The sequence below is a fragment of the Hoplias malabaricus genome, chromosome 14 (genome assembly GCF_029633855.1).
Source record: "Hoplias malabaricus isolate fHopMal1 chromosome 14, fHopMal1.hap1, whole genome shotgun sequence".
Classification (NCBI taxonomy): domain Eukaryota; kingdom Metazoa; phylum Chordata; class Actinopteri; order Characiformes; family Erythrinidae; genus Hoplias; species Hoplias malabaricus.
In genome coordinates, this window is record NC_089813.1 from 33,654,220 (window position 1) to 33,679,450 (window position 25,231).

The following is a 25,231-nucleotide window of genomic DNA, read 5'->3' on the forward strand; positions in this document are numbered from 1 at the left end:
TTTTATACAAGTAATGTATTTCGGGACCAATTAATAACGTCAATGGACGTCCAAAATACGTCTAATAGCCGTATTTTCAATGTCTGTGTTCGGACGTCTATTCAACTTTCATTTTCAACCTTAAGAGAGTGTTGATTAGACGGCAGTCATTACGTTATTTAAACGTTGAATCAACGGCTAAATGTTTACTGGGTTTGATAGTTTTCTCATCAGTAGAGACAGATTTTCAGTTTTTCACAGAAAACTGTACGGAATTTTTTCTCTCTTTTACACATTCCAGTCGTAGTTCAGTCTTAATCCAGTCTTAACTCTGGTCTTAGAATTTGGTTCCATTTTCAGCAATTTCAGCTACAAATTTAGATTAATCAGTCCATAAAATTATATATATATATATTTAGCTCAGTTTGGTTGTTCTAGTAAACATTTTAATTTATTCTTGTTATTGTTATTATTATTATTATTATTATTATTATTTATTGCTTTTTCTTGAATTATCCACATCCTTTCAGACCGCCAGAGTTGAATTCTCATCATAAATGCGTGGGCAGAATCACCTGTGGATCTTTTTAAGATGAATTTTAAAAAGACGTTTATCTGATGTGCACACTCTTGGGGTTTACCAGGTCGGCTGCACGGTTGTTAAGAGTTTTCTCTTTAGCTTTTAAAAATTCGTATCTTCCCATCGGTTCCCCTCCTGTCTTCAAGCATTATGTTATATTTAATGAAGGGTGCTCTGTACCTCTTTCTCGGAGCTGTGTAACAAAGGGACCCCGTGGATAAAGACTGGAGGAGGTGGAGATGAATTGTAGGCTGTTTGATCAGCTTTGCAAATTGCCAGTCGATGAAAAAGACGAGCTTTATTACGGAAGCCCTTTATGGGATTCCCGCCTCTTCCCTCCTAATGTGATTTAGGATGCCATGACTGTATGATGTAATACCATCAAGCCAAACACGAGAACAGTCTAGACACGCGCGCTCCGTGCCCCACACAATGCGCTTATAGAGAGACATGAAGCCTGCTTAATGCGCCTTCAACAAGCGCGAGCGTTCAGCGCTGGATTTGTTTTTACTTCGCCAGTGCATTTAAACGGAGAGCGCGCGAGTCCAACACGACAGTCAGCCCTGCTCAGCTCAGACAAGAGAGCACGAGAGCAGTGGGCGCGAGGGCGCCTTATCTCGTGTGTGTGTGTGTGTGTGTCTGGTATAATTGAGCCGTATGAATTTTTCAACATCCGTGGATTCGGTCCAATCGTGTCAGCGCGAGCCAGACTGCGCGAGACACACAGACTGGTTTTTATAGCGGAGCGGGGAAACACATGGCTGGAAGTAATTGAGTCTATACGAACTCATGCATAAACCAGCGCCTCAATCCAGTGTGAGTTTGTCCATCTGTTGCGCTTCGTGCTTTGTTAGCCCCCTTTCACCCCTTTCAGCGCAGGACCCCCAGGGCAACCACACAGCAGGTATGATGTGGGTGGTGGATCATTCTCAGCACGGCAGTGGCACTGACGTGGTGCTTGTGTGTGAGTGTGTGTTGTGTTGGTACGAGTGGATCAGTCACAGCAGTGCTGTTTGAGTTTTCAAACCCTGTGTCCACTCACAGTCCACCCCTACCCCGTTGGTCCACCTTGCAGATGTAAAGTCGAGAGAGAAGCGCATCTGCTGCTGCTCAGCGTGTGTTGGTCGTCCTCTAGTCCTTCATCAGCGGGCACAGGACGCTGTCGACTGAATGTTTTTGGTTGGTGGACTTTTCTCAGTCCAGCATTGACAGTGAGGTCTTTAAAAAACTCTAGAAGCCCTGCTATGTCTGATCCATTCACACCAGCAACACACATTAACACACCACCACCACTTCATTGTCACTGTAGCACTGAGAATGATTCACCACCTGAATCATACTTCATCTGTGGTGGTCCTGACCTTTAAAGAAGAGGGTGAAATGGGGATAAGAAAGAATGCAGAGAAACAGGTGGAATACAGTGTGTAACTGTAAAAATACAAAGTGCTCCTGTGGTCAGTGGAACTGAATGAAATGGACAATGAATGTAGACACAAGGTAGGTGTTCCTCCGAATCCTGATTGTTCAGTGTGTGTGTGTGTGTGTTTATTAAAAATACTAATGCTACTGTTCACCCCATAGCCTTCAGCTCTGTGGAGAAGACATGACGTCAGAGGTGAACCCGGACTGAATGTGCTGAATGTGTAATAACACAAAGCCGCGAGCCCCGCGCGCCTCTCCATTTCCAGCTTTTGTAGTAGGCTTTTAACGCGCCCGTCATACGTTTGCGTTTATAATAGGGGCTCATTAATGTACTAGAGCACACACCTCCAGTCAGGATTAGTCTGCTTCAGTAGAAAGCAAGATTCCGTCTCACCTCTCTCTCTCTCTCTCTCTCTCTCTCTCTCTGTATATATATATATATATATATATATATATATATATATATATATATATCACTGTGTGGCAAGGTTTCATGTTCCTTTAGAGGCGGATATTGCAGAGAGAGAGGGAGAGAGAGAGAGAGAGAGAGAGAGAGGGAGGGGGTAGAATGAATCCGTGTGTGTGGAAAGGGAGTGAGCAAGCGAGAAAGAGGAAGAGAGAGAGAGAGGTGGAGGAGGAGGGGAGAAGGAAGGGAGGAGGAACGCGAGTAGCGCCGGGTTCCGCTGTGAGCCATGTTGGATGAGAGAGAGAGAGAGGAAGGATGCTGCGCCCGCGCCGCCGCTGCTAGCCGAGAATAGATGCGAGCTGCTCGGCAGCCCGGAGAGAGGAGTCGGGCGGCGGCGGAGGAGCTGGAGACCTAACCGGAGAGAGAGAAAGAGAGAGGGAGAGAGAGAGGAGAGGGGGAGGGAGAGAGAAGGGGGAGAGTAGGGGAGTGAGAGAACGAGAGAGTGAGAGAGAGAGAGGGGGAGAGAAAGGAGCTCACTACACTAATGGCTGCACTGCTGCTGGGCTTCAGCTCACCGTCGCCGCTGCTGCTGCTGCTCCACCTTCTCCACTGCTCTTTGTTAGCCGCTGTTGTCCCGGGCAGGACAGCGGGGCTGTGCCGCCACCCAGCCCCCGGAGACGCGCGCAGAGCCGGACAGCCTCACGCGACACCGGGACCGGGGGCTTCGGCTGGGGGCGAGTTCGACACGCGCCCCGCACGGACAATCGCGTGGTTTGTTGTACCTGGATTAGAAAGTGCGACCCCCAGGGCAGCAGACCCGCCTCCAGTGGATTACGCGCGTTTGCGTGGATCAGAACCGGCCCCGCGGAGCAAGAACTGTGCCCAGGAGCGGCTCGCCGGCGGCGTGCAAAAGGGCGTTGTTTTCCCCTCTTCCAGGAACGGGGAAAATTACGCCGTACAAAGGACTAGAGCGCAAAAGAGTGTCGTACAAAGGACTAGAGCGCGCTCGCCGCTGCCACCTCTCACCGGGCGGATCCGTGCGCAAGGCAGGTACCGAGGACGGAACTGCAAGGCGGCTGACCCCTGCTTGCATGAAGGGAGCGCCCGGGCTCGGAGAACAGCTGGCAGCGGGCAACTCTCTCAAGACAGTTCTCATTACCATTCAAATGTGGCCGCCAAGAAACTGGACAAAAGAAGTGTGGCCGCTCGCTCCAAAGGCCTTCTCAGTGTTATTGATCTCAGCCGAGAGGGCTGCAACGGCTCACTTAATACGGCCGCAGGGAATAACAGGAGATGTGTGGAGCACGAGCACCTTTCCGTTAGCGCGAGCAGATGTGCGGAGTCATGCCGGATTACTGCCGCGCACGAGGTTTGTTCTGAAACCTGCTCACATCGCTCCTGTTTATGCGTCCGTACGTTTTGTATTAGTGCGCGCATAGAGCGCGAAAACGTCACGTGTTGCCAAAACATATCGCGGTCATGCATAAACGTAAACGATCTGAACGCACCTTTCCGCGTGGAGAGGAAAACTTGTTGCAAAAGGAAGCATGCACGGAAATTCTCACGTGGTTTGAAACCAGCCGGCTCCACTATTTCTAGAGTGCATGGATCACAACGTGGCAACCGAACCCCGCCTCACGGGAATGAGAAAGAAAGTAATTATCCGCCATCTGAACTCGTCACGTGCCTGACTGACCATGTCTCTGACTCACCGCTTACCGGTACCGGTGCCGTTACACAAACCAGGACACACGCCAATTTCTCTGTCCAGCTAAACTTCACTAAACGATCCGGTGACTCACACACTCTTACAGGAAGTCTGGTGCCTTGGAGTTGTTTTTGGACAGCTTCAGACTCCACATTTTCTGTTTTGTGGAACGCTAACAACAACAACAACAACAACAACAACAACAGTAACAACAAAAATGACAACCATATTCAAGGCAACGGCAGCAGTGCTGACAAGGATATAAATGAAACGCAAAGTGTTCAACCTGATGACAAAGAGGAGGATGGCTATAACGGCGCTCAATGGGGTTCCATCCCGGTAGAGAACCTACACCCAGGGTGTGCTGACAGCATCACCAGCAGCAGCTTAGCCGCCAACGGGGGAGCCACGCAGCCGCAATTAAAATCCGGTAAAGGGCTGTCCTTACAAGCCGAGGCTGTCAGTCAGCACGAGAAGCAGCTGGGGGCTGAGGGGCCAGAGGGGAGGGAGGTGGCAGGAGAGGGGAGGGAGGCAGAGAGGAGCAGGGGGAAGGGTAACAGGCAGCCTGGAGAAAGAGAGAATGAGAAAAAAGGAGAGTGGGTGATTGCAGAAAACACAAAGGGAGAGGCGCTGGAAGCGAACACGAATTTTCTGAAAGAGGGAGAAAAAGGTCAAGGCGAGAGCACCTCACAGACAGAGAGAGAGGCTGACAGTGAGGGAGCTAGAGGAGAAGAGAACAAAGCCTGGGAAGAAATCAAAGAAACACAGGCAGAACAAGATGACTCAAAACTCTGGGTAGACAACACACAAATGAATTTTGACACTCAGCATTTGCAAGAAAAGAAGAGAGAAAGTAATGGAGGTAGGGAGATAGCAGAAGACGAGTACTCTGAAGAGCAGACAGGTGTCCCTCCTGTTGGACGCTCTCGTAGAGCAGCTAATAGACACCCTCATTTCCTTCAGTACAACTTCCAGGTTCAGGTGGCGGAAAATCAGCCCCCTGGTACATCAGTTATATTAATGTCAGCAGCAGACCCAGATGCTGGAGAGGCAGGCAGACTCAGCTACAGCATGGCCCCCTTAATGAACAGCAGATCCATGGATTACTTCCATATCGATCCAATAACCGGCCTCATCACAACAACCCATATTCTGGACAGAGAACACATGGACTTGCATTACTTCAGAGTGACAGCTGCAGATCACGGCTCCCCACGTCTGTCTGGGACCACAATGGTGGCTATCACGGTTTCTGACCGTAACGATCACTCCCCTGTTTTTGAACAGACCGAGTATCGTGAGACAATTCGAGAAAATGTAGAGGAGGGATATCCAATCTTGCAGTTGCGTGCCACAGACCTTGACTCACCATCGAATGCCAACATCCGCTATCGGTTTGTTGGAGAAAGTTCAGCTTCGGCACGTTCCGCCTTCGAAATCGATCCCCGCTCAGGCCTCATCACCACGCGAGGAATTGTTGACCGAGAAGTGAACGAACGCTACACCTTACAGGTAGAGGCCAGCGATCAAGGACGGGAACCAGGCCCACGGTCAGCCACCGTCAGTGTCCACATAACCGTGTTAGATGAAAACGACAACGTTCCACAGTTCAGCCAGAAACGCTATGTGGTGGCTGTTAGGGAGGATGTTCGACCACACTCCGAAATCCTGCGAGTCAGTGCTTCTGATGACGACAAAGACGGGAATGCCGCAGTGCACTACAACATCATTAGTGGGAACAGTAGAGGGCAGTTCGCCATTGACAGTGTTACTGGAGAAATACAGGTGGTGGCGCCGCTTGACTTTGAGACTGAACGGGAGTACACTTTACGACTACGTGCTCAAGATAATGGTCGCCCACCTCTTTCAAACAACACTGGAATAGTGAGCGTTCAAGTCACTGACGTTAATGACAACCCCCCTATCTTTGTATCTACACCCTTCCAGGCAACGGTGCTTGAAAGTGCCCCCGTTGGCCATTCCATTCTGCACATACAGGCCATTGACACTGACAATGGTGATAATGCACGTTTGGAGTACAGGTTAACAGGAACAGGCACTGACACGCCATTTGTCATTAATTCAGCTACTGGTTGGGTCACAGTGAGTTCAGAGCTTGACCGCGAGTCAGTAGAGCACTATTTCTTTGGTGTAGAGGCCAGGGATTATGGTGTGCCACCTCTCTCGGCCACAGCTAGTGTTACTATCACTGTGATGGATGTCAATGATAACCGTCCAGAGTTCCTGCAGAAAGAGTACTTTGTTCGGCTCAATGAGGATGCTGCAGTTGGGACGAGTGTTGTTACTGTAACAGCAGTTGACCGTGATGTGAATAGTGCTGTCACCTACCAGATCACTGGTGGGAACACGCGCAACCGTTTCGCTATCAGCACAGCTGGTGGGGCAGGCCTGCTCTCCCTGGCTCTGCCACTTGACTACAAACAGGAACGGCGCTACGTGCTAACAGTCACTGCATCAGATAGAACCCTTCATGATACGTGTCAGGTTCACGTGAACATTACAGACGCTAACACACATCGGCCTGTGTTCCAAAGCGCTCATTACTCTGTAGCTGTGAATGAGGACAGGCCTCCTGGCAGCACCGTGGTAGTGATTAGTGCCTCCGATGAGGATGTAGGAGAGAACGCTCGCATTACGTACTTCCTAGAGGACAATATTCCACAGTTCCGCATCGATCCTGCGACAGGTGCCATCACACTTCAGGCTGAGCTGGACTATGAAGACCAGATGACCTACACTCTAGCCATCACAGCTCGTGACAACGGAATTCCACAGAAATCTGACACCACCTACGTGGAGGTCAATGTGAATGATGTGAATGACAATGCGCCACAGTTCCTCAGCCCACGTTATCAAGGTGGAGTCAGTGAAGATGCCCCACCTTTCACCAGTGTTCTACAAATCTCTGCCACTGATCGTGATGCTCACACTAATGGCCGGGTGCAGTATACCTTCCAGAACGGGGAAGACGGGGACGGCGATTTCACGATTGAGCCGACCTCAGGAATAGTTCGCACAGTGCGTCGTTTGGACAGAGAAAGTGTTCCATTCTATGAGTTAACAGCGTATGCTGTCGATCGTGGTGTCCCACCTCAGCGCACACCTGTGCATATCCAGGTCAGTGTAATGGACGTTAACGACAATGCCCCTGTATTCCCCGCTGATGACTTTGAGGTTCATGTAAAAGAGAACAGTGCTGTTGGATCTGTTGTCGCTCAGATCACTGCGACAGATCCAGACGAAGGCCCTAATGCTCAGATCATGTACCAGATTGTCGAAGGTAACATTCCAGAAATCTTCCAAATGGACATCTTCTCTGGAGAGCTCACATCGCTAATTGACTTAGACTATGAGACACGCAATGAGTACATCATTGTGGTACAGGCGACATCAGCGCCTCTCGTAAGCCGAGCCACAGTGCGGATCCGACTCGTTGATCAAAACGACAACAGGCCTGAGATGCAGGATTTCCAGATCATATTCAACAACTTTGTGTCAAACCGCTCCAACACGTTTCCAAGTGGAGTCATTGGGCGTGTCCCAGCACACGACCCGGACGTAACAGACCGCCTCTACTACACCATCGACCGCGGCAATGACCTCCATCTACTGTTGTTAAACCACACCAGTGGAGAGATCCGACTCAGCCGTAAACTGGACAACAACCGCCCGCTGGTGGCCCCGATGCTCATCACCGTTACTGGTAAGTCACAGAGGAGGGAAGTGGGGGATGGTACAGAGAAATGGGTGGAGGAGAGGAGGTGGGGAGGAACAGCGGAGAAAGAGGAAATAAGATGAGGTTTATTAGGGTCACGACGGATTGAGTCAAATCAGGTCAAAAGGCTTTCGCCAACCCTTTACTGTGGTACAATTATCTCAAAGGTCTGTTATGCTAGGTTGCTGAAGGCAGCGCTTAAGGCAGTGGTGCCAGTGCATACTAGATCCATTAGAGAGACTAAGAAAGAAAGGGAGGGGAAAAAGGCATCGTCAGAGAAATCTGACTCTTGACTGACAGCCCATTTGCTCCCTACAAGCATTTAGAGATCATTAGGAATTGCATTAAACACTAATGGTGGCTTGCTGGTATTAGTAAGTAACAACAGACAGTGATGGTGGTTCAACGGTGATGTCAGTGGCTGTAAGGAGACAACACTGGTTTCATTGAATCCTGTTTTTAATGGTTATACAGTGGTAAAATCCAGTTATCCTCATGTCAATTGGTCACACAGACTTTTCCAAAATGCATCTGATAGTAAAACATTAAAAAATAATGTCATCTGGTCACAGAGAGGCATAGCAGTCTGTCTCAGCAATATTCTGACTTTGAAGCTTCACTGGCTTTGATGGTCTGTAGGATTAGTTGCCCTGTTCCTGGGGTTCTCCACATGTGTGTGTGTGTGTGTGGGGGGGGGGTACAGAAAATGTGTGGTTAGAGGATTGGGTTAGCAGTCATTCAGGTTGAAGTGGAAGCTAGTAAAGTTAGCCTCTGGCAAAATCTCTGCCTTTTCTCTCTCATTCTTTCTCTCTCCTCCTTCAAGTGAAGCACTCCATCCCCCATTCTCTCTTCCTTCCTCAGTCCTCCACTCCTGTAGCCCATCATTCTCTGTCTTGCTTGCCCACCCTCTTTATTCATCTAGACTGAGGAGAGGGATTATGGTGTAATATTATCAAAGAGCTAACCTAATATCACTCTTCACTGGTGTTTGTTCATGTGTGTGCCTAAGATAGATAGGCAAGGGTAGAGGAAGGAAGAGAGAGAAAAAAGGTCCTATATATAGTGTTCATTTGTGATGGGAAGGAGAAAGAAATTAGAAATAGGGGTTAACATAATTGTTTATAAAAAATATTCTAAGTTACAGATGTATTTTCTTTTTCCTGTATAGTTAGACTTGTATACAACACTGCAAAAAATTCAATATAAGCAAGTAAAATGTACTTAAATATAGTCTAAATATCTAGTAATACTCATTTGGATATTGTTGTAAGAATATAATAAGGTTATTCAACTTATTTCTAACTTATTTTTTACTTGTTTTAAATCATTGTATCTACAGAAAGTGTCTTATTCCATTGGCAGATATTTTTGCTTAATTCAAGAAATAAGATAAAATGATGCTTAAAAGAAGCTGCCAATGGAATTAGACACTTTCTGTAGATACAATTATTTAAAACAGGTAAAAAATAAGTTAGAAATAAGTTGAATAACCTTATTATATTCTTACAACAATATCCAAATGAATATTACTAGATATTTAGACTAGATTTAAGTAAATTTTACTTGCTTAGATTTCATTTTTTGCAGTGAAGGCGTTGGCCTTCACTTCACTTTCACTGCTGGCCAAAACTCACAGTGAGATTATATGTAATAGGTTATTGCATCTTCATATAAATAGGAGACAGAAGAATTGCTTGGGTTTATTGTTTGACAGAGAATAAATGAACATAATAAAAACAATATAAAATGTACCAAATCAGAATTCATATCAGAAAAGCTGAAAAAATATGGACATTTGTAAGAAGTTCAGTGTTAGGCGATTATAGATTTTGCCTTGGGCCCATAAATACAAGCTCCATAGATAAAATATCAAGTAAGGTTAGAGCTCAGTCATACCTGCCCAATGAAAACGTTGCAGTTGTAAAGGCAGCTAGCAGTAAATTTCTCTGTCCCACAGGCAAGTGAAGATTTGAAAAGTTATTCAAAAAGCTAAGCATGGTGTTAATGGTTTTGGTGATTCTTGATGTATTTTATGTGCAGTGTAATGCTTCTTATCTTAAAGTAGCTTCTATTTCAAATTAATTCACAGTGCTGTTTAGCCCCAAAGTATATTCAGCAGGGTTCCCATGTTTTTGCCAGATGCCCTTTGTAGATCCATTTCCTAGTAACACGTGTTATTTCATTTTTAACCTCAGGTCTCAACATTTAGAACAGCAGTTATGCCTAAAGTGCACTGATCCTGGACCAACACTTAAACCTCAAACATAACAGGCCACTCAAAACAAGTTAAGACTAAACTAGCATATTAATTTATGGTTAAATAATCTAGTACAGATTTATCCCTTAACACAGAGTTTTATTGCACTGCTGTGCTTCAAATCCTTCCAGAAAAATCTACACTTATTATCAGTATTAATGTGCTGTGCAGTATTGTGGGGCTGTGCTTTGAGGGATGGCTAATTAGCTAGCCTGCCCAGCTGAGCTGATAATGCTAATATTGCTAGTTCAAGATAAATTTGATTAGCTCCAAGTAAAAAGAATTAAATTGATTTTTATAAATTACTTAGGACACAATGGAAGAGTGTTAATATGTTTCAAGATATTAACAATAAGAGCTAAGCATTTTCTCCACTTTAGCACTTCCATTCTGAAACTGAACTGTTGAAGGATGCTTATCCTGTTCCATTAGCGTCCTGTTGAATTTTAAATGTGAAGGTCTGTGATGACAGAGAAGCTTCTAATGTACTGGATTAAGTCAGGGTTCTCACCTTGGTGTTAACAAGGTAAAACCCTAAGCTGAGTAAACACGTTTAGAGTGATTATGATAGGCTAACCAAGTACTGTGGCATCATCATTAATAATTTAACTCTCAGCACTGCAGCAGCATTAGCTAGAACCTACATTAGTGAATCGGAGCTCCACTTTGGCCCAGATCAAGCTGTGTACATCTGACTGGACACACAGCGGGCACCAGTGCTCTACAGGTTTTTCTATCAGTTTAATGATGAAAAATGATGTCTGGAGAGGAAGCTTTTCCTCTTCATGGTCCTAGTGCCATTTTTGACTACATCCAAAAAGTTCCTATAAAAGGGAATACAATTTCAAAAGCCTCTAAGGGGGCTGTTTATTATAAAACGTACCTTGCTTTGATGTGGTGTGTAAAATTTGTAAAATGTTGTACCATTTAATCACTGGGTTTTGAATACCGTAAGCAGACATTCCTTTTTTAATTAATAGTCTTATTTTTTAACATGGCAGCCCAACAGAGGTTATTAAATATACCACATATCAAATTAAAGGTGTGGCAAACAAATCAATTCTGCTTAGTTCCATGGGATAAAGAGAATTCCAATAAATAGATCCTAGAAAAAATAAAAACTACTGAATATAAGGATAATATAGGATATGAGATATATATTTTTAAAGTAACAGCATTGGCTTTTTAAAAACGAACAGCTTCATTCCTTTTTAAAAAATAATGTTGTATATATGTTGAAGACTTTGCACCAGGAAAGATGATTCAGTGTGGAGGCTTACTGCTATTTTTAGCTGGTAGGAGCAGTGCTGTGTGTGCTGAAGGCTTCCTCTTGCTTTCTCCAAGTGCAGATCCACAGAGTCATGTCATGTCATGGTTCTCTGCTTACTCTTTCAGTAGAGTTCCCTTTATGGCACTTTAATATACTTCAGGCCCTTACTCTTTACAAATCCCTTATTTCTTCTCTATCCCTGTGTATCAAGGTCAGAGAAACACAAAATTAAACTGCTGCTTTTGAAATGCATTTCACAAATGCATAAAGGAGTAAACACATCCTGTTGCATTTAATGACAAACAGCAGGATGTTCTTGTGGGGAAAAGAGATTTTATAATCAGCACCAATATCCAAAAGCTACGTTATGTCTCCAGCAGGTTGTGAAAGCACCAAGACTTGTGGGGCATGGACTGCAGGGGTGTCAGTCACAGAAATAGCTGAAACCTTTTATTGTGTCACAGGGAGCAGTGTGAAAACTCCCGGCAGTGCAGTAAACAAGGGGGGGGGGAAATGCCTCAGGAAAGAGGAACATGAAGGATCGCAAATTCGAGCTCGCTGACAGTGAGACACACCTCAGCAGAGTTGAAGCTTAAAAAAAGTCCTGGAAAACAGAAATAAGCACAAAGCTCAGCTTGTTTGCAAAACCCATCTCAATCCAGTCTGTGTCACCAGTTCATGTTACAGACCTGATTACAGTTTGGCAGCCAATGTTAATGTGTAAAGTCCATAAATATTTGGTACATTAACCTAATATAAATCATAACTTCTAAATAATCATTTTAATACTTTGCTCTTTATTCAACTTTTTTCAACAGGTTTTTATTATATTTATTCTATTCTATTCTAATTACAGAATCATCTTCTGTAAATCTGACCAAAAGATTCATTCATTCATTGTTTGTAACTGCTTATCAGGGTCAGGTTGGGTTCGGAGTCTACCCAGTCCATCACAGGACTACACACACTCTCACATTCACTCACACACACACCTTATGGACACTTTTGAGACACCAATCCACCTGCCAACGTGTGTTATTGGACTGTGGGAGGAAAGCACCTGGAGGAAACCCGTGCAGACACAGGGAGAACACACCAAACTCCTCTCAGACGGTCACCCGGAGTGGGGCTCGAACCAGCACCACCCTGTGCACCACCGTGTACATACGCTTACCATGCAGCAAATGGAACTGAGAAGTATTATGTAACTCACGTGAACACCCAATAATACTTACAGAGGCCTGATCAATGCTTGGTTATTTGAGCTTGATGTGTTTGTCTTTCTACCAGATTAGGCTTCATAGTTGCCGATCCTGACCGAACAAGCCAATTAAATTATTAATGACAATTTTATTTGCCACTTATGTGTATGATATTTATATATAATAGTTTTAAGCAATTTACTTTGCTGCATGTGGCACAGTGGTGCAGCAGGTAGTGTCGCAGTCACACAGCTCCAAGGACCTGGAGGTTGTGGGTTCGATTCCCGGGTGACTGTCTGTGAGGAGTTTGGTGTGTTCTCCCTGTGTCTGCGTGTGTTGCCTCCGGGTGCTCTGGTTTCCTCCCACGGTCCAAAAACACACGTTGGTAGGTGGATTGGTGACTCCAAAGTGTACGTAGGTGTGAATGTGTGAGTGTGTGTGTTGCCCTGTGAAGGACTGGTGCCCCCTCCAGGGTGTATTCCCGCCTTGCGCCCAATGATTCCAGGTAGGCTCTGGACCCACCGCGGCCCTGAACTGGATAAGCGCTTACAGATAATGAATGAAGAACTGTAGCTGTGTAGCCATATTTTTGCTTTATGCACAGATGTGTCAAATGTGTGGTGCACGTGAGAAAGTCCGATGTGAATTGGTGCTGGAAAAAACATGGATCTTTATAAAACATTGGAGCATAGCAACATTCTGTTCGTTAATGAAAAGTTCAAGAACAACACACAAGCAGAAATATTCCAAAATGACTAGGACCTCATTAAATTAAGAAGTTCTTGCCTCCTACACCAGAGTTACTTTTTGGACGTTAATGATATGTTGTCCACTCAGCTGTGTGTTGCATGTTTGTGTCAGTTTGTGGTATAAATGTAGTTTAATGGAGGATTACAGCTGTTTGCATTATCCTGCTTGCTCTCTCTCTCTCTCTCTCTCTCTCTGTTCTACTTTGTAGAGAGTATAAATGAGAGTTGAGACCTCAGGGGATGGAGCTTTAGAAACAAACAGAGCACAGTAATCAGCTGTCAAACCAGCATCATACGCCTGTGTGTGTTTGTATGCACGCTTGTATGTGTGTGAGTTCATGCAAAAGGTCCACTTACATTTGTGAGTGAGCCTACGCTTATTTGTGTGGGCATAAAGGTTTGTTTGTTTGTGCAGGGATGTGTGTGTGTGTGTGTGTGTAGGTTTGTTTTGCACCATAACAACTGACATACTGAATTTACATGAATGTGCACATTGTACCACAATGAATAAATTATATTACATTAATACAATACTATCAATGCAATTCTTTTCAAAGTGGAAGATTTACAAGACAGTACTGTGTTGAATATATCTTATTTGTGTAAATATTATGTACACAGTCTATGTGCTACTGTGTGTTTGTTTCAGTGCTGTATAGCGGGTATAGGGCTAGAATTCTTTTTCGAGTTGACAGCAGTGATGTATGCTCTGGCAGTTGCGCTGGGACAATAGTTCACATGACCCATGGCAGCAGACCCTTTTTATGTGTTTACTTCCTCGTTATTTCATAAATTAATATACTGTGCTTTCATGGGCATTGCTGATTTAATGCATGGCCTCACCTGGATTACCTGAGTAAATCATCGCCTTTGAATTGGGCTTTTTCTTTGTGAGATTTGTATATTTAACTTCCACTTATCCACAGTACTCACATAGAACAAAGAAAATGTAATTTCACCAGAGATGCCGAAATAGTTGTATACAGCTGAACGTACTCATCTGCACTGGTGTGCAAAAGTTTGGGCTCCCTTATTAACCTGCAAGCTAAATTCATTTTGCTAAAAAGGGCCAACGTACACATGTCTCAGTTTTGTCTGTAAGGGGACGTCCCAGAGCAGTACATGTACATGTACACACACACACACACACACACACACACACACACATCAGGGCAAAGGCAAGGCAAGTCCACAGATTTAAAAAAAATAATACCTTTACTTATTAATTTAATAATTTACAGTCATTCACAAACACACCTTCTCTTATTTGCAGTTGGGCTACAGTACACTACTTACTTCAATGGAACCTATAATTTACATGCGTTTTTTTCTGTACTTTCATTTTCAGATACATATTTTATTGATTAAATGAATTTCTCATCTTCTTTCAATCAGCAAAGAATGAGAATTTTTTTCTTTAATTGCACCATATTTAGAGTCAAATATCACTGCATTGTAATTAATTTAGGGTCAGCCACTAATATCATAACTAATAGCAAATAGTTTTTAATCCTAAACACTGTAAAATTGATAGTATGTGGAAATAAGTGGAAATGATAGTTGGTGTAATGCAGTCGGTGATACCTCTGACTGAAGTAGTGTAGTGCTGTGAAGGCTGGAGTTACATATTTATCATTGTACTACGTTATGTAACTGAACAACATGATTTTTTAAATTACAAAGTATACAATGTAATCCATAAAGTGGAAACTTAAATACAAAAAAATATATAAAGATTATGGATTATGCCGTTTAATGGGATGTTGTTTTTTAAGTAAACGTTTATTTATTATTATTTTTTTTATTGTACTTTTTGCAGAAGGGTTTAACGTGTAAAGAGGACTGCAGTCATGAACTGGGCTGGCTTTGGTATTGATTAAATTGCATTAACCTTGTTCACACAGACTGTTTCCCAATGAGATAATATAGGTGATATATAGGTGTTGTAAAGAATTGAGAAACTAAGTTTTGTGTGTGTGTGTGTGTGTGTGTTATACTTGCTATGAGTGTGAATAGCCCCAGCCCCCTCTTGATGTGCAGGGCCAGATGTGAGTGTGTGTTTTTGTGTGTGTGTGTGTGTGTGTGTGTATGAACTTTCTGTTTTGAAGGCTGCTAAAAGTTGTTAGCCTGTTTTTACATGACTTGCCAAAGTGGGAAAAATGTCGAGTTACACAAACACACACACGCACACACACATACACACACACACACACGCACACACACACACAGAGTTATTTACAAGTTGTTCCTCCCTGTGGTGTAAAAGAGTCTAAAATATACTTCACTTTAGAGTTAAAGGATGAGCTAGGTTATAAAAAATTGAGAACATAGTAGATGGCAAACAGAGAGAGACAGAGAGAGGGGGTGGGACAAAGAGAAGATAAAAGATAAAAGGAAGAAAAAAGGGAGGAGGGAAAGAGAGAGTTCAGATAAGGAAAGGAAGGAGTGAGAGATATGTAGAGAGTTAAAAAGGTTTCTAGATGCATTACCGTGGCGCCGGTCTGTTAGTGTCCACTCTGAAGATAGTTTCAGCGTCATATTCAGCTCCTGCCCTGCTCTGCCCAGTTCAGCATTCATTAGACCTTCAGAGTGCTCAGGTTACAGTATTCTTAAATTATTACATCTGCTCTTACTGGAATGTGAAGTCAGAACAACACTGACACTAGAGAACTACTGTCACAGATACTGACCTCACTGGACATCAGTCGCACACACCACCCATTTATGTTTGAAACACTTTATTATTCATGGATGGTACGGGTGGGAAATGAACTCAAAAATTCAATTTATTCAATGCCTCATGCACATCAGTAGGGGTGCATCAACGATTTTGGACCCAGTGAAAAGAAATTACACTGGGCCCCATCACCTAAAGCTCTCAGGAACATGTCTTTAGAACTTTCCTGGGCTTGCAATAAAATGGCACAAAAAAAGTGAGGGAATGTTGTAAGATAGGAGTTAGTTTCTTATTCAAATTATCCATAAAGGTATAGAGATTGAATGCTGGATGATTTAAGGTGGACATGAATCTAGAAAGGTGGACTTTTAAGACTAAGAAGCTGGCATGTAAAAAAAAATCCTACCCCTATGAGAATCCCAGTTAAGGTGGAAAGTGAAATTTGAAGAAGATTGAAAAAGTGGTGCAGCAGGTAGTGTCGCAGTCACACAGCTCCAGGGGCCTGGAGGTTGTGGGTTCGATTCTCACTATGGGTGACTGTCTGTGAGGAGTTGGTGTGTTCTCCGTGTCTGCATGGGTTTCCTCCAGTTGCTCTGGTTTCCTCCCACAGTCCAAAAACACACGTTGGTAGGTGGATTGGCGACTCAAACGCATAGGTGTGAGTGACTGTGTGACTGTGTGTTGGCCTGTGAAGGACTGGCGCCCCCTCCATGGTGTATCCCCACCTTGCGCCCAATGATTCCAATTAGGCTCTGGACCCACCGCGACCCTGAACTGGATAAGGGTTACAGATAATGAATGAATGAATGAATGAAAAAGTGCCCCAATTAATATGGAGCCAAAGGCATTAGATAAATTAATATTTAAATGTGAATATTGATGGTAATTTAAGAAATATACAATTTATTTTTTTAAATATATTTTACAATTTTATTGTGTTTTTCATGTGGTTTACATTTCAACTTTGAGGATTTAAATCTACTTTAAGTTATGAGCCCTGAATTGAATCCAGTATGAATCTTAAGAAGCTACTGATGGTTATACGTGCTTTTACTTTTCTCAGTCTGAGTGTAATAGTAATAGAGTAAGATATTTTCTATAATTGAATGAACCTGGAGTTGCCTGAATTATAATAACCCTGTTCCAAATGACCTCACATTAATTTAATTGTGCGCGCATTGTTACTGAGTATGGTTTGTACATTCAAGTTCATCATTCAGTCCATGCAATTAGAGAAAGCTATCTTCTCCAGTATTAATCAGCCAGTAAATCCCAACAAATTATATTACTGAACCTCTATAGGTGAAAAAAAATCTAACTCGAAAACGGCTTTACTTCAGCCGTTAGTCATTCTGATTCAGAGTCTAAACCCCAGTCTGTGTGTGCTGAGAAGCTCCAGACTCTCTTGGATGCGGACGTGGTTAACCGGGATATTCATTCACTGTAATAACCGTCCTTAAAGGATCGTCATTCTGTGCCCTGCTGACACAAAGGGAGATTAAGCAGATCTTTTCACTGTGAATGAAGGAGAGAGACACACGAGCATACGCACATTCATGTGTGTCTTCTGTGAGTGCCAGAACGTGCCGATGTAATCACCATGTCTAATATATGTATTCTTTGATGTGATTAGCCATGTTAATCTTTTCAGTGAGTCATTAGACATGGATGTGTAGATTAAGTAGGAAAATTACTGTCATTTTTTAAAAGTTTTACTTATTTTTAGAAGCATTGTTTCATGCTAAGAGGGTGTCTGAAGAGAGAGAGAGAGAGAGAGAGAGAGAGAGAGAGAGAGAGAGAGAGAGATCATCATGCATTAATGTGTTTATATCTGGATGTACACTGGGCTGGATTCCCTTCACGCTTTTGTGGGGCTGAACAATGAAGGCTGAGCAGCTTGTGAAATGGAGTTCTGGCACAGTATATTCAGCAGCAAAAAAAGCCTGAAGCTTTAATGTATAGAAAGTAATCACATATTGAAATTATAACAGGTCATAAAACAGGTCAACATTTCTTTGCTAAATTTAAAAATTCAGTTGCTAAATCTATCTGTCTATCTGTCTGTCTGTCTGTCTGTCTGTCTGTCTATCTATCTATCTATCTATCTATCTATCTATCTATCTATCTATCTATCTATCTATCTATCTATCTATCTATCTATCTATCTATCTGTCTGTCTGTCTGTCTGTCTGTCTGTCTGTCTGTCTATCTAGATGACTAGATGAAATGCTGTTGCAATGTCATCAGCACATTAGTTCATCCTTTCATTTTCTGGCACTGCTCCAATGCAGTCAGCATCGAGGTGTGGACCTGATCCTACCCGGAATCAGTGGACGGAAGGCAGGGACACACCCTGAACAGGGTGCCAGTCCATCGCAGTCAGCACAAACATCATTTACATTTTATTACTGGTAACTGACTGTAAACATGATGTCTCACTTGTCTCCAGCAGTGTGTAATACACTGTTAGATATCATTTATAAGAAGCAATGAGTTGGCTGCTTCAGAAGAGAAGACTTGCAGCTGCAGGGGTTTCTGCAGTGGTCAGCACCTTGAGAACAGTGGTTGTGATTTGCAGAGATGGGCACTATAATGATATATTCTAAATATATAAAAGAGGTTTCATTTACACTTGGGTTGAATGTGAACAAGCTCTGACTCTAGCTCCCTCTGAATGAGGGTTGAGGGGTCCAGGTGTAATCTGATCACAGTGCATCCTGGGTATGTTTATACCTGATTTTCATGCGGTCAGGAAAGCCTTGAATTTGACCAGAACACTGAGGCGCATGTTAATGCAGGACATAAATTGGCTCAGGCAGCTTGAGAAGTCCTTGTGTGTGTTTTGTCAATACAGAGTGTTCAGGCAATGTTCATTATATGTGCGCATGAATTTGTGTGTGTCTCTGTGAGTGAGTCTGTAAGGGTCAGCAGGGAGTCAGCCCCCATAATCCTGTAATCAAACCAGCTGCCAATTTCACCCTCCCCCACCCCCCTCTCTCTCTCTCCCCCTCTTTCTTAATGACTACTGTTTTTTCCGCTTTTATTTTTATTCTTTTATCTCTTTCTCACATTCCCTTCCACTTTCATCTTTCTGTCTTGTATTATTTTATTCAGCTTCTTTTCCACCTCCTCCTTCCCCATCTTCAATCTCTCTCTCTGGATTTCTCTCTCTCTTTCTCGCTCTCTCCTCATCCCCTTCGTCTCCTTCTCTCCCCATCTCTTCTTGTCCCACTGCAGTTCTTTCTCCTTTTGTCCCTCTTCACTACTTCTTGCCTCTGTCTCCCTTTCCTTTCCATACTATTTCTTTCTCACTCTCTCTGTACTTACATCAAAGGGGAAAGTAATCTCCTTAGTAAAGGAGAAAGTCTGTGACATTAAAACGCACTTCACGTTGTGCTTTTTTCCCCCGCCCGTATTCACCCAAATCTTCTCTGACATTAGCCTTGTTTGTTGCAGCATGGGTTTAAAAGTGTTCTTGATCACATAAAAACTGAAAGAAAACAGGTTTTGACTTGCTAATTTCTCCACCCAGGGAATGCCATGGATTGTGTTGTGTTGAAGTAAAGTGTGTATGAAAGACTGTGTGTGTTTGGATAATTTGGGTTGAGAATTCAAATGGGAAGATGCTGGTGGTTTAAAGAGGGAACAGAGATGAAGTGTTATCTGAAATCCTCTTTTATCGAGGCTGTGCCTGTGTGTGTGTGTGTGTGTGTGTGTGTGTGTGCATGTGTGTTTTATTTAATACACTTATCAGCATTGAACACACACGTCTGTAAAGGTTGACATTATAATATTACGTTTCTCTGGGCTGTAGGGGTGTGGTTACACAGACAATTCACTATATCCTTGGTTTTTTTCACTACTGTATATTTCCAATGCAGTGTAAAAAGGAAATGGCAATGTGTTTTATTATTTAGTTTGTTAGTTAGAAAAAAAATAATTGTGAAAAACTATAGACGCCTAGGCCCACAACTGTGACCATCAAATATATCATGTAAACTATATATTGTTAAGCTGTGCCTGCATTACATATCTTAAAATGAATTGAAAACATTGTGCATTTCTCACTTGGCATTGTTTTGTGACAGACGTCTTACCCTGTGTCTCCCTATTCACTATTCCCTATGTTTATTCACGATATAGTTCACTGCTATAGGCAGCTGAATTCAGGAGGGCAGTGAATGATTTCAGACACTTCCTCATGTTGGTTTTTACCAAACAATGCAGTGGATTATGGGTACATGGGTTGTACACTACTCTTTGCAGTGCATTGTGGGATTGTTTATGTGCACTGAAAATGGCCCACTATGATTGCATACACTACTTCAAAATGGCGGAACTCTAAAATAGTGTCCTGTATAGTGAATAGTCCACAGTTTCGGACACAGCGCTTTATTAAGCACACGTATGTTTAGACATGGCTAGTTTCATCAAATCCCATGCTACCAATTTTCCAAACCCTTATAGAATCCATGTGGTCACACTCGACAAAACTAAGATTTTAAGTCTACCTTGAAATAATGAAAAACCTGCCCACACAAGTAAATGCTAGCTAACAGCTAGCATAACAGTAGCAAGCTGGTAATGCTGTTGCTCTCCTGGTTGATTAATGACAACAGCAATCTCAGCCCAACTTGTTGTGGAAATTCATATTCAACACATTATACAGACAGCACATCCTCTACTCTGGGGTAACATGGATGCACACTCTGCCTGTAGGTCTCTTAAACATATTTATTATTTATGCGGCTAATACCAGAATCACTAATCCAGTTACATCACAGAAACAATACAGGTACATACACACAAATTAAACATGTTTAAAATGACCAGACAGCTAAAGGATGCTTAATTTCTCCTCTCACATTTCCGTATTGTCTGCAGCATTTGCTTTGCAGTTGCTTTGGATCTAGCTCCCTACCAGAAAAATTGCTTCTGAGTGTGAAAACTTACAATAAGGGGCATATTAGGGATGAAATCAGGCTTAAAATCGTGTAGTGTAGACTGAGCTTAAGGGGTCTTTTTCTCCTTAACCCCTCCTTATTTTTTGTGTACTGCTGTGACCAATTTCTTTACTGTTGGACACAGATTGCACACATCCCGCCTGCAATTCGTGTGGAGTGGAAGCATGCTGTGAAAATGCTTGTTATTCACATATTCTAAGGACTGTTTTTGTACACAAACAAAATGGAAATCTATTTTTAATCACGTTCTTTACATCAGTGGTTCTCAAACTTGTCCTCGGGGCTTCCAAGATTTTTTTTTCTTCTAACAACACAAAAATACGGGCCGTCTGGAGAACCCTAAGGACAGTTGGGAAAACCACAGACTTACAAAAGAATTATTAATAAGGCTATTAAAGTAAAAGAGTAGATTAAAATACGCCTTTTAGAATTAAAGGGTTAATACCCATCCTGCAATAAAAAGTTAATATGCAGATTGTAAGACCCCTCTCCCCTCCTTTACACTTCCTCTGTGCTTCTCAGAAGGATTTTACAGTATTTGTTGCTCAGTGTGTGTTAAAGTGCACATTGTAAAATGAATTGGTTAATTTGCATATTGTTACAGCCTTCCTTCTTACTCTCTTTGTTTCTCAGATGGAGTTCACAGTATCAGTGCTCAGTGTGTGTTGCGAGTCTTGATCATCACCGAGGACATGTTGAGCAGCAGTGTGACTGTGCGGCTCCAGAACATGTCCCAGGAGCACTTCCTGTCCCCGCTGCTCACACACTTTCTGGAGGGTGTGTCCTCGGTGCTGTCAGTTGCCCCTGACGACGTGTTTGTTTTTAACATTCAGCCAGATGCTGAGGCTGAACGGGTTCTGAACGTCAGTTTTTCAGCAGCACTGCCTGGGGGACACTTCTTTCCTTCCGAAGCTCTGGAGGAGCAGCTTTACCTCAACAGACCCAGGCTCAACCTGCTTGCTCAAATGCAGGTAAAACACACACACACACACACACACACACACACACACACACACACACACACACAAGCATCCACATATTAAACCAACCACAGGTCAAAGCATTAACAAAGTTAGTTCCAAGAAGCAAAACCAAGTGCTTTTCTGAATCCAGGTGAATGAAGTGATGTGTAGGATCTCCCTGCTGTAATTTTCCTTCAAATCTTGTTGTCTGAGCATCGTTTACCTCGCATCTTGTTCATTCATATGTGTATTAAGTCCATACTAAGTCCATACTGAACATGTGTGGACTATTTGTTCTTGTATATATATATAACCCCCTCTCACATGCACACACACACACACACACACACACACACACTAACTTTTGTGTTGTTGTGTGCAGGTGCTGCCGTTTGATGATAATGTGTGTTTGCGTGAGCCATGTCAGAACTACATGAAGTGCATCAGCGTCCTGCGCTTCAACAGCTCTGCCCCCTTTATCTCCTCCCCCTCCATGCTCTTCCGGCCCATTCACCCAATAGCAGGCCTGCGATGCCGCTGCCCACCCGGGTTCACTGGGGATTACTGCGAGATCGAGATTAATCTGTGCTACTCTAATCCCTGCCTGAACGGAGGAGTGTGTGCGCGCAGGGAGGGGGGATACACCTGCATCTGCAGAGAAGATTACACAGGTGAGAGAGTGTGTGACAGCAGGTCTGTGTGTGTGTGTGTGTGTATGAGGATGTTCAGGTTGTGTGAAGGTATCTATTTGTGCACTGTGTGAGTATGCAGTCTGCAGGGCAAAATTCAACTTTCAGTAGTTAGGCCTGCCTGGAGCAATCCACCGGTTCTCCCTGAGACACTGCAGTACAGCAGAAAGAGAGAAGAAGCAGGGAGGGAGAGGGGAGGAGAGAGGGAGAAAATACAGAAGGAAGCAAGAAAGGTGATGATAATGAGAAGGAAGAAGCTTGAGGATCCTAACAGCTGCAGAGAACAAGATAAATTTGTCTAAAGCTGAACACAGCCAGAATCCATTCTCACAACACACTCAACACACTTCTTTTACACGGCAGACTGTGTGGAACCAAGCAGTGATTTTTACATCTTCATTAAAAGATTAAGCTACAAGGCGCTCTATACAGGTTTCACCACAGTTAAGAGGAGCTGTTAGGCATAACAAAAAGCCACGCCGCTTCACTGCTTTAATAACATTGGCGACAAAATATGATAAAATACATCGGTGTTCAGTTCATAATTTAATTTTATTAATAATGCTAGCAGTAAATAACGTTTGGCCAGCAAGGCAGTTCATTAAGTGTAGACAATGGTTGCCAAGCAACAAAACAACCAAAGATTGCTGTTCTAACAAATCCATATATCTCTAAAAAAGGTTTTTACCGTAGAAGAAAAAAAAATAATGTTTAGTTTATATCAAAATCAGAAGTGATTTTGGATCATATTCTTCCTTAAAAGTGCACAAAATATATCATTTACAGCATTAATACAGAACACATTTTGTGGATGGCTGTGTGTGTGTTCCTGGGCACTTGCTCAAGGTGTCTTCATGCCTAGCAACCAGGTATTCCAGCAAAGCTCCAGACCCAGCACAACTCTGATTGGGATGAAGTGGTTACAGAAAATGAATGAATAAATGAGTTAACATTTTAATCAATAACATCAAAAACAGGCTGTTGTTGACTAATGTGAAAGAGGGTAAAACCAGCACCAAGCCACGTATTGGCTATGTATGTATTGCAATGGTATTTTTGCAGTGAAGAACACATTAATTAAGTTAATTACATCTGCAATATAACTCTACAGGACAGTCACTAGGAGAAATATAGATTTCAGATCAGTTATCTGGACCCTTGAGCTCAGGCACATGGTCACTTTCCACTATTCTACTTTATATGTATGTGGTATTAAACTGTAACATTGACACGGGCCAAAACATTGTAATACTTTTTTTTTTCACTTTAGAGCAAGTTGCACTGTGTGAACATTGTGTGAAGCTCCATTAAAATTTCAGCACTGCCTGTTCTGTAGATCAAAAGGGTTCTAAGTTACTGGCATGTCTCCCAGCCACTGAGACGGTGTTTAGCACTAAATCACTAAATAGTTCTGGATTTCCCGAGTCTTGTATTTGAAGATTAAGCTTTGTGGAGGATCAGGAACATGGCCTGTGTTTTGATGGCTCCTCTGGTGAAGCAGCATGCACTGTCAAGTCTTTAAAGAAGCTCAGTGAAAGATTACCCGAGTTACAGAGATCATTGCTGCAGATCCTGCCGTTGTAGTTGATAATACAAGTGAAAATTTTCGTGAATGAAGGGCTGAGCCTGTGTGATCACACTCTCCAGCTTTCTCTGGGTTCTTTTGGCACTGAAGGAGCTCACTTGTCAGTCACATTGCTGAATCAGACTCTAGGAAAAGCCGCAGTCCGCATGTTGCTTGACAATGATGATGCTCACTTAGTGTTGTGAATATTTCATCGCTGTCTTATCAATATTTCTAACCATTTCTCGGTTGATGCTTTTTTAACTCCGTTTGATAACAGCATCATCTCTTCACACAAATGAATAACCTGAATGGATCAATGCTTATAGATCATATACATAAATAAACATACATTAAATGTAGTAATTATTCTCTTTTCTTCAATATATACACAATTTTATAGGGGACAGAATAGTGCTTCAGAGCGGTGCTGTTGTTCCAGTCGTCGTGATGTGTTTAACAAATAAACCCTGACTGAAAACTGAAAAGTCGGATATTACGAGGTTTACTAACAGCAGTGATCTCTTATGCAACTTCTTGATTAAAAAGAATATCGCACACCTCTGAAACACAACTGTAATATTAATTCTCATTTTGTAAAGCGGATTATTGAGGAAATTGTATTATTTGAAAAGCAATAACGTTGCGTTACACTGAGCTTCCAAAGGGAGGGGGGGGGATCATTCAGCATGATACAGGACCTTAGTGAGTCTAAGGAAATATAAGAGTCACCGCTTCCTGGAGGATGCAAAACACAGAGGAATGGAGTGGATTAGAGGTGGAATGGAGAGATGAAGAAGTGATTCACACAGAGGGAGGAGGAGAGAGGGGACACAGAAAGCAAATTAAAGGAGAAGTAATAAACCTCAGAGGGTGGGGACAGCGTAGATGTCCTAGAGGAGGGGGAGAGTGGCAAGAAGGGCTAGTGGAATTAATGAGAGAGAGAGAGAGAGAGAGAGTATCAGTATCATTCATCTATGACCAGGATGAAGTGGGCCACTTCAGAGTCTAACCAAAGTCACTGAGTGCAAATCGGTAGCATATTTTGGACAAGGTGCCAGTTCAT

The 25,231-nt window shown here is 42.9% G+C and overlaps 1 protein-coding gene across 1 annotated transcript in view; it reads left to right on the forward strand.

Annotated features, from left to right (window-relative positions):
- Window positions 1-2,931: 2,931 nt before the first annotated feature.
- The window catches only part of celsr3 (cadherin, EGF LAG seven-pass G-type receptor 3), a 66,873-nt gene continuing 44,573 nt past the window's right edge, over window positions 2,932-25,231 (forward strand). Inside the window, 3 exon segments of the mRNA XM_066643265.1 lie at window positions 2,932-7,819; window positions 21,584-21,921; window positions 22,295-22,583. Of these exon segments, the coding sequence (XP_066499362.1) occupies window positions 2,932-7,819; window positions 21,584-21,921; window positions 22,295-22,583 (5,515 nt within the window).